Genomic DNA, 13,034 nt, shown 5'->3' on the forward strand with positions numbered 1-13,034 from the left:
GAAAAAACTCATGAACAATACAGATATTAGGTAAGAAAATCTCTTCCCCAGAATATGCCACAATAAACTCACCGACATTCTTGATTTTTAACTCCAATTTTTTTCTCCAAGGCTAGGAAGTTTGAACAAACTATGCTAAAGGTGAGAAGTCTCTGTGATTTAGCATTTCCCAGATATATAAAAAAATCTAAGTTGCTAGCCACGTCATTTGGGAATATCTAGTTGATAAGGAAGCTTGAACATATATTTCCTCTTCTGGACTACAGAAATATAAATGATCTAAGTTGCTGATCACATCTTTTGGAAATATCTAGTTGACAAGGAAGCTTGAACATATACCTCCATATGCAACTAAAAACATTCTTTAAGTCTCACATTTTGATAGAGAATTAGCATTTTTTTATGGTTATTTCAAGAGTACCTTTTATTTCAATGTGTCATTGTTTATCTAGGATTTCATTTGTTAGGATTAGAATTATTGAATTTCATTAGTATTTGTTCTGTCAAGCCTACAATACATCTGGTATTTGTGGGAAACATTATGGTGAATTGACCAATAAAATATCATTGAGACTTGAGAGTTGATTTTGAGGTTTCTGGTATCTTTTCTTTGATTTCTCCTCTTAACCTATCTTAGTTTTCTCCATCTCACTATTTCTTGATATGGCTTATTTATTGATTTTCTATCTAAATTTGTCTTATTCTTGACTACATCTATTTTAATCTATCTGTTTTATTTTTTCTCTCCTCCTGTTCCTCACTATCTCTTCTTTGATTTCTCCTCTTAACCTGTTTTAGTTTTCTTCATCTCCCTATTTCTTGATGACTTATTTCTTAATTTTCTATCTAAATATGTCTTATTCTTGACTATATCTATTTTAATCTATATGTCTATTCCTCTTCTAAATCAATTTGATTTCAAAGCAAGTTCAAGTTTCTTGTTATTTTCGTAACAAAAACACTAGACACAACGAAAACCCTAAAATTCCCATTCATAATTTTTTTGGCCATAAACCCCATTTGTACAGAAGCTTTTAAGAAAAAAAACCAAAACTTACCCTGATACCAAATTGAAGCAGAGGGAGAAAACATAATACAAACAGATATAAAAATATATAATTAAGAATAAGACAAATTTAACAAATAATTAGACAAATAGTGTAAAATAGATGTAATTAAGAAGACAGGTTTAGCTACAAGAAATAGGGAGACAGAGAAAATTAAGATAAGTTAAGAAGAGATAGCAAGAAATGCGAAAACAACTCTTAACGCTATTTTATTAGTCTATACACTCTTAACATTTCCCACAAATATTCATAGGCTTAACAAAACAAATACAAGACGTATTTATAAGCTTGGCAAAACAAATACTAATGAAAGATAAATTCTAATAACTCTAATCCTAAAAATATAATCACAAATAAAATCCTAATCCAGACACTAATAATTGCAATAATATCCTAAAAATACTAAGATTCCATTTGGTTCATTATTCTGATAGTTTTTAGAATAATCTTTTGAAAAAAGTTAAATTGGGCGGGTATTACAATGTAGGATTTGGAAATTAACAAAAATATCTCCTGTGTTTGTTTATTTACTAAACACCCCTATAATAAAATATTAAAAGTTAACAAAAACACCTCCAACCCACCCATTAAATACGGACAGCCGGCCACCACCGCCGGAGGGTGGCCAAAGTGTTTTTGCAATTTCTAAAAAAAATATTTGGGGGTGTTTAGTTAAATTAACAAATTTAAGAAGTTTAAAAGAAATTGAAAAATATAGAATAATATTTTGGGAATAATGACATTTTACTGTTTAACTTTTTTGGGAATACTAATAATAGTATTCCCAAAAGCGAAACAAACGAAGCCTAATTCTAAAAACTAATCCTATTCTCTCACATCACATTTACTCTCCCATTTTTTATAGGTGACATTTGAACTCCCTTCCTTTATTTACTAGAAACTCATGATGAAATAATAAATAGAAAGTGAATAACATACTAAATATATCATGATTTTATCATAACTAAATTCATTAAAAGATTCCGGAGTGGAAACCTATTACTGATAATGTAACATGCTTGTATTATTGCAAAAGGGACAGGTGTATTGTGTAAGCTTCAGTTTCAGAAAATACCATGCATTGTGCCTTTCTAGTCAAGAAAAAACCTAACAAAAGACTTACTATTAAATTTATTTAGACATCATATTTTATGATCTGGAAAATGAGCTACGTCTAAGGGTCAAAGAAAACATGAATCTTTGTAAAACAGCTGCATATATCTATGTGGCATATATCAACATTTCATGAACTAGCATACATGTTTCGTATTTGATCTTTGAAAGAAGCAAACTGCAAAGCAACATAATTGACCCAACACTCATAGCCTCTAATGGTTAGTGACATGGGATAGTAGCAAAAACCATGGTAGCGTGATGCCAAATGCGAAAACACTACTTTCCAATGATGGATACCATAGATCTACTATTACTTTTGAACTTAATAAAAATATACTTGAACTAGCAAAACTTTTCAAAAGTACGTAAAACATTGTCTAAATTGACTTCAAATTGACTAGGTAAGGTTCCTTAAGCTTCTTATTAATTGATCCCTAAATCCGCTCTTTCTTGACTTCATTATGGAGGACTAAACTTCTTGGAAGAAGCAGTCACCCTTTCAGCCATATGATATAGGATTTTTTTAGCACTGAATTGTAAAGATGAATAACTTCATTATGGAGGACTAAACTTCTTGCAAGATGCAGTCACCCTTTCAGCTATATTATATAGAATTTTCTAGCACTGAATTGTAAAGATATGGATCAAGTCATATCTAAAGCTCTTCACCTAGAGCAAGCCAATGATATTCACTAGAGGAATACTTAAAAGTACCGTGTCTGTATTTGATGCCATCTCACAAACATCCTTAAACATAAAACTTTCACGAACCAATTCTGTTTGCCAGCATACAGGTAATCTAAAAGCCACTTATGAACACAAAGATATTACATATAAATAATGAATCATATAAAATAGCATCGCAATCTTCAATCTCTGTTATCAGTAAAAGAGATTGCAAGAGTAACTATTGCCAAAACAACTTGTTACCAACACAAATAAACAGAAACCTCCGTGTATACTAATGCAATCCTTTGCCTCAAAACCAGGAAGCAATTCATCAACCAACATAAGACACAAAAGCTTGATACACTGAGCATTCTACGTTACTTTGACATAGACCATACAATATTTCCATTCATGTTTACTGATATCTTCAACATCCATAAATCAACGCAAAGATAAAATCACATTTCAACAGTTACAAACCCAACAGGAATTTAACTCAAACAGCAGTAAAATGTTGATACTATTGATGAAAATACAAGCTCATAAATATGAAACATTTTTACCAATTTAAGCCGACGGCTCGGAAGAAGCTACAGATTGAAGAGAAACGTTATTAAGCCTCTCGAGAGACAAAATCAACGCTTGAGTACCCAAATTGCCTTCTCTATGCGCCTTGAGCGACAAATAAAGCTGCTGCGCCAGAGCCAGCCCAGGCAAAGCAAGTCCCATACTTTGACACTCCTTTAAACAAATCCCTAAATCTTTTACAAAATGATTCACATAAAAGCCCGGCTCAAAATCTCTCTTTAATATTCTACTACCGTACAAGTCCAACGACTTGGACCCGGCGGCTCCCGTGGATATGGCGTTTAAGAACAATTCCACATTTAGCCCTGCTTTGTGAGCATAAATCATTCCCTCTACTAATCCCAACATTGTAGAAGCAATCGTAATTTGATTAGCTAGCTTCGCGAATTGGCCTTTCCCACTGCCACCCATGTAATTAACTTTCCCCAAGCGGGAAAATAGGGGATTCACTTTGTTTACAACGGATTCATCCCCTCCCGCGAATATCGCAAGCGTCCCGTTTTTGGCACCGCGGTCTCCGCCAGAGACAGGAGCGTCGATTGCGGAGCAGTTTTTGGAGGAGGCCGCGGCGGATATCTCGCAGGCGAGTGAAGGTTCAGATGTGGTCATGTCCACGATGATTCCACCAGGACGGAGGCCAGAGAGGACGCCGGAGGCGGGGTGAAGGATGACGTGGCGCACATCGGAAGGGTATCCGACGATGGAGAAAACGACGTCGGATTGGGAGGCGACGGCGTGGGGGGAATCAGCGAGGTGAGCTCCCATGTCGAGGAGTGGTTGAGCTTTGGCGATGGTGCGGTTGAAGATGGTGACTGTATAGCCGGCTTTGAGTAAGTGACCGCACATATAACGGCCCATTACGCCTGTGCCAATCCAGCCCACGCGAGTGTTGGATGGACTCATGAGCTCCGTGACCGGTGCGGTAGTCATTGATCGGCGGAGGGTGTTTAGGAGTGAGATGGACGTTGAGAAAATGCGAGGGTGGTGAGAGTAAGAGCGTAGGGGTGGCAGTGGCATGGTTATCATTTATCAATATCCTTGTTGAGTAATGTTACCGTCACTAAGAGTAGTGCAACGAAGAGTAGTGCAACAAATTTGTGTATGAGTAGTAGTGCAACAAAGAGTAGTGCAACAAATTTGTGTATCGAATAACGTGACTCAATCCTGACCGTTAATTAATATTAAGTTATAATAAATCGACCGTCAGGATTGTGTCACGTCATTCGATGTACAAATTCGATGCACTACTTTCAATGACTATAACATTACTCAACAAAATGATCCAAATTGGGTAGAAGTTGTAATTTTACTTCAATTTTAGGGACTTTTTAGACACAACACTCATTATACGATCGGCCGACGAGGTTCTCTTTTAAGTTTCCACGATTCCAAGTTGAGTAAACAAACCATTTCCCACCCAAGATTTGCCTTAATGACATTTCCCACCCGAAAAGTTTCAAAATACCACTTTTTCACCCAAAGTTAATATTTCGTTACTACCCAAAGCCGATTCTGGCGATAAAAATTTCCTCTGTGATTACCATTTAAACCTTCGGTCTTCTCTCTACAAAACCCCTCTCACTCTGACACCTGATTTCTCGCCAGTTGTCAACCATAGCAAATCTAGGATTTCTTATTCTTTGCTGATTTTCAACTGATTCCAACAACAAATATTCAATCGGTTACAACCATTCAATCTATTGACTCCACTCTACAAAAACCTTCTTATCCTAGCTCTTGATAACTCATTGAACGCCGATTAAGAAACTGAAGTATTTTTTAGATATTAATGGAATATAAAATTTGGGCGGGGAAGTGTCATTAAGGCAAACCTTGGGTGTGAAAAAGTCGTTTACTCTTCCAAATATACATAATTTGGCTTTATCACAACTAGAGGTGGAAAAGTAACCCGCCGGCCTGGCCCAACCCGACCTGGCCCGCGGCGGGTTACTTAATTAGGTGGGTTGGTCCTAACTCGCCCGCCAACAAAGGCAGGCCGGGTTAGGCCCGCCATTTTTGGGGAAATGGCTAGCCTAGCCTGACCCGGCAACCCTAACCCGTCGGGTTAGGCTGCGGGCCGGGCCGGGTTAGCCCTATTTTTTTATTTTTTATTTTATTTTGTTTTATTTATTTAACTTTTCAAATAAATAATTAACAATTTATAAATGAATAAATGTAATTGTTTTTAGTTAACTTTTCAAATATCAATAATTCAATTAAATTAAATTAAATTTTTTTTGTTAAAATTTCAAATATTAATTCAATTTTAATACAATAAAATTGTAATATAAGAAAAATTAGATTTATTCATTCAATTAATGAAACTTTAGCAGAAGAATAAATTATATTTTATACAAGACAAGGAAATTTGAGAATAAGACTTTAGTATTTATTTTTTTTATATTTTACGTACTAGAAAAAATAATAATAATAATATGTCAAATATTACGAAGTTTTATACATTTTAATATTTATGATTTAGAAGTATAGTTTAATATTATTGTGTAAAATTATTTGTAAGAGTTCAATCATAATAGTTTAATTAAAAGAATTAAAAAAACGAGGGAAACTTGAAAAAAATGATTTTTTTTTTTGGCCAACCCGCCGGGTTGGCTAATGCAAACAAAATAGCAACCCGTCGGGTTGGCGGGTTGCCATATAGCAACCCGCCCCGCCCGAGGGTTGCATGTGGGTTGGGTTCAACTCGGCGCGCCTATAAGGCGGTCCGGGTTGAACCCTCTCTAATGTGAGTCGGGTCGAACCATCTCTAATGCGGGCCGGGTTAGGGTTGACCTGCCTAACCGGGCCCATTTGTTCCACCTCTAATCACAACCCAAAATGGTTGCATTGCATTAGAACAATTGAGTTTCCATTCCAAGTAAATAAAACCAATAAACTGAATGAATCCAATAGGTGAAGAACATAATAGTGCTATAAGAATGATTATTCAAAATTTCGATGAGTCAGCATAACACCTGAATTTTTTTTCCCATTTCAACATCTTCACCCATAAAGTTTTAATTTGAGAGATCAGGTCATTGAACTCAAATATTTAGACAAAAGGAAAGGAATGCAATAACTGTAAAAAAATTTGAAGGGAGACATCGGTTTCTACTTAAAAATGTTAAGAAAGACTGAGACAAAGGCATGAATTAAATCCATGAAATTGTTTTTAATGAACCCAACAGGGACATGAAAGAATCAATCCACAGAAATGTCAAGGCAAACAGACCTTGCAGATAACAATCTTCATAACCACTAAATAGTTTTGCAATAAAAAAATTGATGATATTGCAAGGTTCAATGCATGATCCTGATACTATGTATTCAACTGGAGTCCATAACTGATTCTATGGATGCTGAAACTACAGAGTGAAATCTAGGAGCAAAACAATGCAAAGTTGTTTTCAAATGGACCATAAAAGAGACTGCTTGGATCCTGTCCGATAAACACATCCCTGATATCTTCTCCTAAGCTTTGAATGGTAGCACAAGCAAAATAAATGATAATTATTCATATATATACACACAAAGAAAAGTATTTGTCAGAAGTGTACACTTTTATGGCAAATATTAATAATAAGTCAAAACATCTTTCAGGTTTATTGCCACAAAATAGTTCCAGGACTGGAAAGCTTATGAAGCATTCATATTCAAATTCTCACCAAATATGACAAAGTGAAGAACATTGAAATATTTCCACATATGGCTAAAAGTACCATATACTATTGCAAATATAAGGGTAGTTTAGTCAAAACATGTTGTAAGTTATTTTGGTTAATCAGATTGGTTAGTTGTTAGAGTTGCTTAGTAGTTAGTTTTGCTTACTTCAACTCAGCTCAAATGTAACTACAGTTAGCTTGTATATAAGAAACCATTTTTTATTCAATAAAGTCAATCGATATTTTGCCCAATTTTCAGCTTTCCTCTGTTTCTTTTGCTCTCTCAACATGGTATCAGAGCACCAAACTTCCGCTTCTCAAATCAAAACCCAGGTCAATTAAAGCCCATTCTTGCATCTTAGACAAATTTGAAGAAGCTTTGAGTTTGTCAATTTCTCTTCTCGTTCTTAAATTTCATATTTCATAGTCTTTAGTTGATCCGACTTGGGTTTTGAAGTTTAAGAGATATTATAGCGAATTCGACAGAAGGAGTAAATATTCCCTCAATTGACTCCAACTCACCGCTTTACATACATCCATCAGACACACCAGGATCTATATTGGTTTCAGAACAGTTGATTGGTTCTGAAAATTATGGCATCTGGAGTAGAGCAATGACAGTCTCTGTGTGTGCTAAGAACAAGCTAAGGTTTGTTAATGGCAAATGCACTAAGTCATCTGTACACTCTAACTTGATTCCACAATGGGAGAGGTGTAATTCATTGGTCCTTGCTTAGATTTTTAATTCGGTGTCAAAGGAAATCTTTAATGGAATAGTCTATTCAACAAGCACTGCACAAGTTTGGCAAGATTTGAAAGAACAATACCACAAAGTGAACGGAACTAGAGTGTTTGCTCTTCATCGGGAAATTGTGAATTTAACCCAAGGAACCACCGCGGTAGCCATTTACTATAATAAGCTCAAGTCACTTTGGGATGAGCTTGATTCTTTGGTAAACTTACCTACACCTGATAGTGCTTTGGCAAAGGCCTATTTGGAGCATTTGAATCAACAGAAAGTGTTACAATTTTTTATGGGGCTGAATGATTCATACTTCATGGTTCGAAGTCAAATCTTGCTTATGAACCCCTTACCGACAGTGAAACAAGCTTATTCTATTGTCAATCAAGATAAGAGTCAAAAAATTATGGCTGGAATGAATTTGAATTCAGAAGTGTCTACTGCAATTTATGCACATAATAATGGAAATGGTAAAGGGCAAAGTCAGGGACAGAAGTATAAGGGAAAAAAACCATATATCGAGTGTGAGTTTTGTCACATCCCTGGACATAAGCGTGAAACCTGCTATAAGCTAAATGGATTTCCACCTGACTATCAATTCACAAAGGGACAGACTTCTAAATCAAAAGCTTCGGCTTATCAAGTGCAGAGCTCTGAGTCGTTAGATGTTGGAAAATCTGATATTGGAAACACTAATGCAACAATTGGACCAATTCTGACTACTGAACAGTATACTCAAATTCTTCAGTTGCTAGGAAAGGAGAATGTATCGCCTTCAACTGCAAATCTTACAGGTAATTCTATGGCCTTGCTATCATATTTTGATGAAAATAACTGGATAATTGATACTGGAGCAACTGATCAACGACTTTTAATCAGTCTATGTTGAAATATTCCACTGCCATAGAACGTTCTTCCAAATACCTTGTAGTTTTACCGAATGGAACAAAAATATATGTTACAAATGTAGGATTTATTGTTCTAGATGATAACCTACACTTACCAAATGTCTTATATGTCCCAGATTTTCATAACAATTTACTTCTGTTTCAAAACTTGCTATTTCTAACAATTTTTTCGTTACTTTCTATCCTGATTTTTGCCTCATTCAGGATCTTTGCAATGGCAAGTTGAAGGGGATTGGTAAGCATAGTCAAGGCCTTTACTTTTATGATCCAAAATTGTCGTTTTCGTCCCTTATGTCTTTAGGAAAGTTGAATAAATCTACTTGTAACGTTTTGCATTCATCAAAAGTTGTACCTCATGATTTGCAATTGAATAAAAGGCATGTTTTTCCTGTTTCACTTATGACTACATCTTTATCTCACAAATTTGTATTATGGCATCAAAGGTTAGCACATGTGTCTTATTCAACCTTGCCACTTGTTCATCCTATATTGTCTAAGTCTATTGAACACACTGCATTACCCTCATTTCATGGTCTTGTGTGTCCTTCAGCTAAACAAACCTGGTTACCCTTTCCTTATAGCACTTCAGATTCTAAGCATAATTTTGATTTGTTACATATGGATATGTGGGGGCCATATAAAACACCCACTCTTGGGAATGCCCGATACTTTCTCACAATAGTTGATGATCATTCTAGGGTCACTTGGTTGTTTCTCATGCAATTCAAATCCAATACCTTTATCACTCTTAAACACTTCCTTCAAATGGTTCAAACACAATACCACTTGATTCCTAAATGCATTAGAAGTGATAATGGTTTAGAATTTTTCAATAAGAATTGTCATGACCTTTTAAGTAGTAAGGGAATTATACATCAAAGCTCTTGTCCATATTCTCCTCAACAAAATGGCGTTGTTGAGAGAAAGCATAGACACATTCTAGAGGTTGCTAGGGCATTGAAAGTTCAGTCTCACATTCCTACTCATTTTTTGGGTTATTGTGTTCAAACTGCAGTGTACATTATTAATAGACTGCCAACACTTGTTCTTAAAGGTTTGTCTCCTTTTGAAGCATTTTTTTCAAAACGTCCCACATTGGATCATTTACGGGTTTTTGGATCTTTGGACTATGCATCAATCCTTTCTTCTAAGGACAAATTATCCCCTAGAGCTGTTCCTACTATTTTCTTAGGATACTCTCTTACACAAAAGGGATATATTCTCTATAATTTATCCTTTCATACTATCTTTGTCACCTGAGATGCAGTGTTCTATGAACACATTTTTCCTTTTGCCTTAACTAAGTCTTCCCAAGTTCCTTTTCGTCCTGAATCTGATTTCTTTGTTCTAGATCCTGATCCGTCCTGTTCTTCAGACACTTATTCCCCTGTTGATCAAGGATCAGCTCCTCCATCTCATATTGTTTCCCCTGTATCTCCTTCAGCTCCTTGTTTAGGGTCTGATCCTTCACATTTAAAACTATCCCATCATGTTGAACCTCCAATTTCTTCTGTTCCAAGAAGGTCCAATCGACAGTCTCATCCTCCTATTTAGACTAATGATTTTATTTGTCCTACATTACCTCAAAATACTTCAACACATCTTTCCAAATATCCCATTGCTAATTTTGTTTCTTATAATCATGTATCACCGTCTTATAAGGCTTTTTTTATCCAAACTATCCCTGGTTGAACCCACAAGCCTTTCCCAATCTTCCAAGGACCCGAATTGGATAGCAGCCATGGATAAAGAAATCCGGGCCTTAGAGCATAATCGAACTTGGTCTTTAGTACCTTTGCCTCATGGCAAGGTCCCTATTGGTTGTAAATGAGTTTATAAACTCAAATAAAAGGCTGATGGTACATTGGAAAGATACAAGACACCTTTGGTTGCTAAGGGATATACACAGCATGTCAGTATTGATTATGCCGAAACTTTCTCTCCAGTTATGAAAATGGTTACAATTAGGACCATCTTGGCCTTGGCTTCCATGAATAATTGGCCACTTTTCCAATTAGATGTTGACAGTGCATTCTTGCAAGGTGATTTGCAAGAAGAGATTTATGTGACATTGCCACAGGGTTTTACAAAGTAGGGGGGCAGGATCTGGTATGCAAGCTTCATAAGTCTTTATATGGTTTGAAACAAGCCTCTAAAGCCTGGAATTATAAACTCACCACAACCATTTTGGATGGAGGATTCTAGCAGTCTAAGTTAGATTATTCATTGTTTTAGACGAGATCAATCTCATATTGTCATATTATTGGTGTATCTAGATGACATTGTAATAACTAGAGATAATAAGGCCATGATTGATCAAACTAAGGAGTTGCTCAAGTCCAAATTTAAGCTAAAAGACTTGGGAGTATTGAGATATTTCTTAGGCCTTGAAGGGGCTCAATCTTCTAAAGGAATCGGCCTATGGAAGTATGCACTTGAATTAATCTCTGACTTTGGCTTGTCTGGCTCCAAACCCTCTGCTCTTCCAATGGAGTCCAATTTGAAACTTACTTCGGCAGCATATGATAGTCAATTTCCTTTTGGTACTGATCCTTTGCTTGTTGACCCCTTTGTTTACCAGAGATTGGTTGGAAAGCTTTTATATTTGTGCATGACCAGGCCTGATCTAAGCTATTCAGTCAGCATTTTAAGTCAGTTCATGCACTAACCCAAGCAATCACATATGACAGCAGCTCTCAAGGTGATAAAGTATGTGAAATCAGCTCCAGATTTAGGGTTATTTTTCCCTACTGCCAACACCTTGAATCTGCCAGCTTATAGTGACTTTGATTGGGGGTCTTGTTTGATGACTAGAAAATCCATTATTGGATTCTGTGTGTTTCTCGGTTCTGCATTGATTTCTTGGAAATCCAAACGCCAAGCTACTATCTCCAAATCTTCTTCAGAGGCTGAGTACATGGCTATGGCATCTACAGTTTGTGAAATTCTTTGGATTGTTCAGCTACTCAACGAACTTGGTCTGTCCAGTTTGCTTCCTATTACTCTACATTGTGACAATCAAGTAGCCAACCACATTGCTTCCAACCCCATGTTCCATGAAAGAACCAAACAAATTGACATTGATTGCCATATAGTTAAGGAGCAGCTTAAGAAGGGACTCATCAACACACCATTGATTTGTCATTATATGTGTGCTTCTGTAGCTGTTACATGTTATTATGGAACATGCAGGACTCCAGACATGTCTGCAATGCATGATAAATCTTCAGATTTGAGAGTGGTTGGGAAAAATTAAGGATATATTAGAGGTATTATACCTTGTCAATAATGTTGGACGAAAGCCCAGGAAAATTATTTTTCTAGCCTATTGGTTATTTTTATATTCTTCTCTGGAAAACTTTTTGTTTGGATCAGATAATAAGCCAAGAACTTAAAACTCTCGGTTTCAAGTGAAAGCTTCCCATATCTATTTTTATTGTTTTATTTTTATGTAAGAAAAATATTGCTTCAAAAAGAAAACCAAGAGCACAGTGATCACCATTTAGAACTTAATCATATTAGTAGAAAAAAATGGGTGTCTATATGACTTTTTGTTTTCTTCATGTGTCAGATACCCCTACCTCCCTGAAAATGAGAAAAGTTATTGTGGCCCTCTTGTGACATTGTTGCAACTCGCGGTGGCCGTTTATCTGCCGCAGGCATTGTTGGTATCCTGAAGAAATAGGCAAGAGACACAGTGAAAGATGGGAAAAGCAGAAGTCAGTAATAGCTTTAGATGGCGGGTTGTATGAGCACTACGAAATTCAGTGCTTGCATGAAGAGCACGGTCAAGGAGATGCTGGGAGAGGAAGTCTCTGAGAACATCACAATTGAGCACTCAAATGACGGTTCTGGCATCGGAGCTGCACTCCTTGCAGCCTCTCTCCCAATACCTTGGTGTGATGAGTCATTTTCAACAATTTAACTTTGTACATTTGCAGTTTATTTTCTCTCTGCGCTTTATTTTGAGCTTTTACACCCCACGCTAGACACCCTAATTTATGGTCATAGGCGTGTTAATGAGTAATGGATCGAATGTGCAATCAGGGTACCCAGTCGTTGGCTGCTAGCTTCAGGCTGTGGCCTGTCATTCTGCTTTATTCCCCCCTTTTTTTTTTTTTTTTTTTTTTTTTCTCTCCAAAGTGGGAACTATGTTGGTACACAAGTGTATAAGATGATTTCTCCCCAATTAAAGAATAAAATGGGAGTGTAAACTCTTCTTTTGAGTTGTTACTTTTGGCGGAACATTCCTCTTTGAACAGGATACTTTTGGCAGTTGCAG

General features: G+C 36.3%; 1 protein-coding gene and 1 pseudogene across 1 annotated transcript; one reads left to right on the forward strand and one right to left on the reverse strand.

The window, feature by feature from the left end:
* Positions 1-12,677, forward strand: part of LOC116134161 — a 29,721-nt pseudogene extending 17,044 nt beyond the window's left edge.
* LOC116134112 (probable 3-hydroxyisobutyrate dehydrogenase-like 1, mitochondrial) lies at positions 3,420-4,471 on the reverse strand. The gene has a single exon (XM_031419778.1). The coding sequence runs from the start codon at positions 4,464-4,466 to the stop codon at positions 3,420-3,422; it is 1,047 nt and encodes a 348-aa protein (XP_031275638.1). The 5' UTR covers positions 4,467-4,471.
* Positions 12,678-13,034: the final 357 nt, after the last annotated feature.

This window comes from Pistacia vera, unplaced genomic scaffold (assembly GCF_008641045.1).
Source record: "Pistacia vera cultivar Batoury unplaced genomic scaffold, PisVer_v2 Contig283, whole genome shotgun sequence".
Taxonomy (NCBI): domain Eukaryota; kingdom Viridiplantae; phylum Streptophyta; class Magnoliopsida; order Sapindales; family Anacardiaceae; genus Pistacia; species Pistacia vera.

Bases quoted from the DNA above. Each gene is read 5' to 3' on its own strand.
- LOC116134112 (XM_031419778.1), bottom strand. From the start codon at position 4,466: ATGATAACCATGCCACTGCCACCCCTACGCTCTTACTCTCACCACCCT.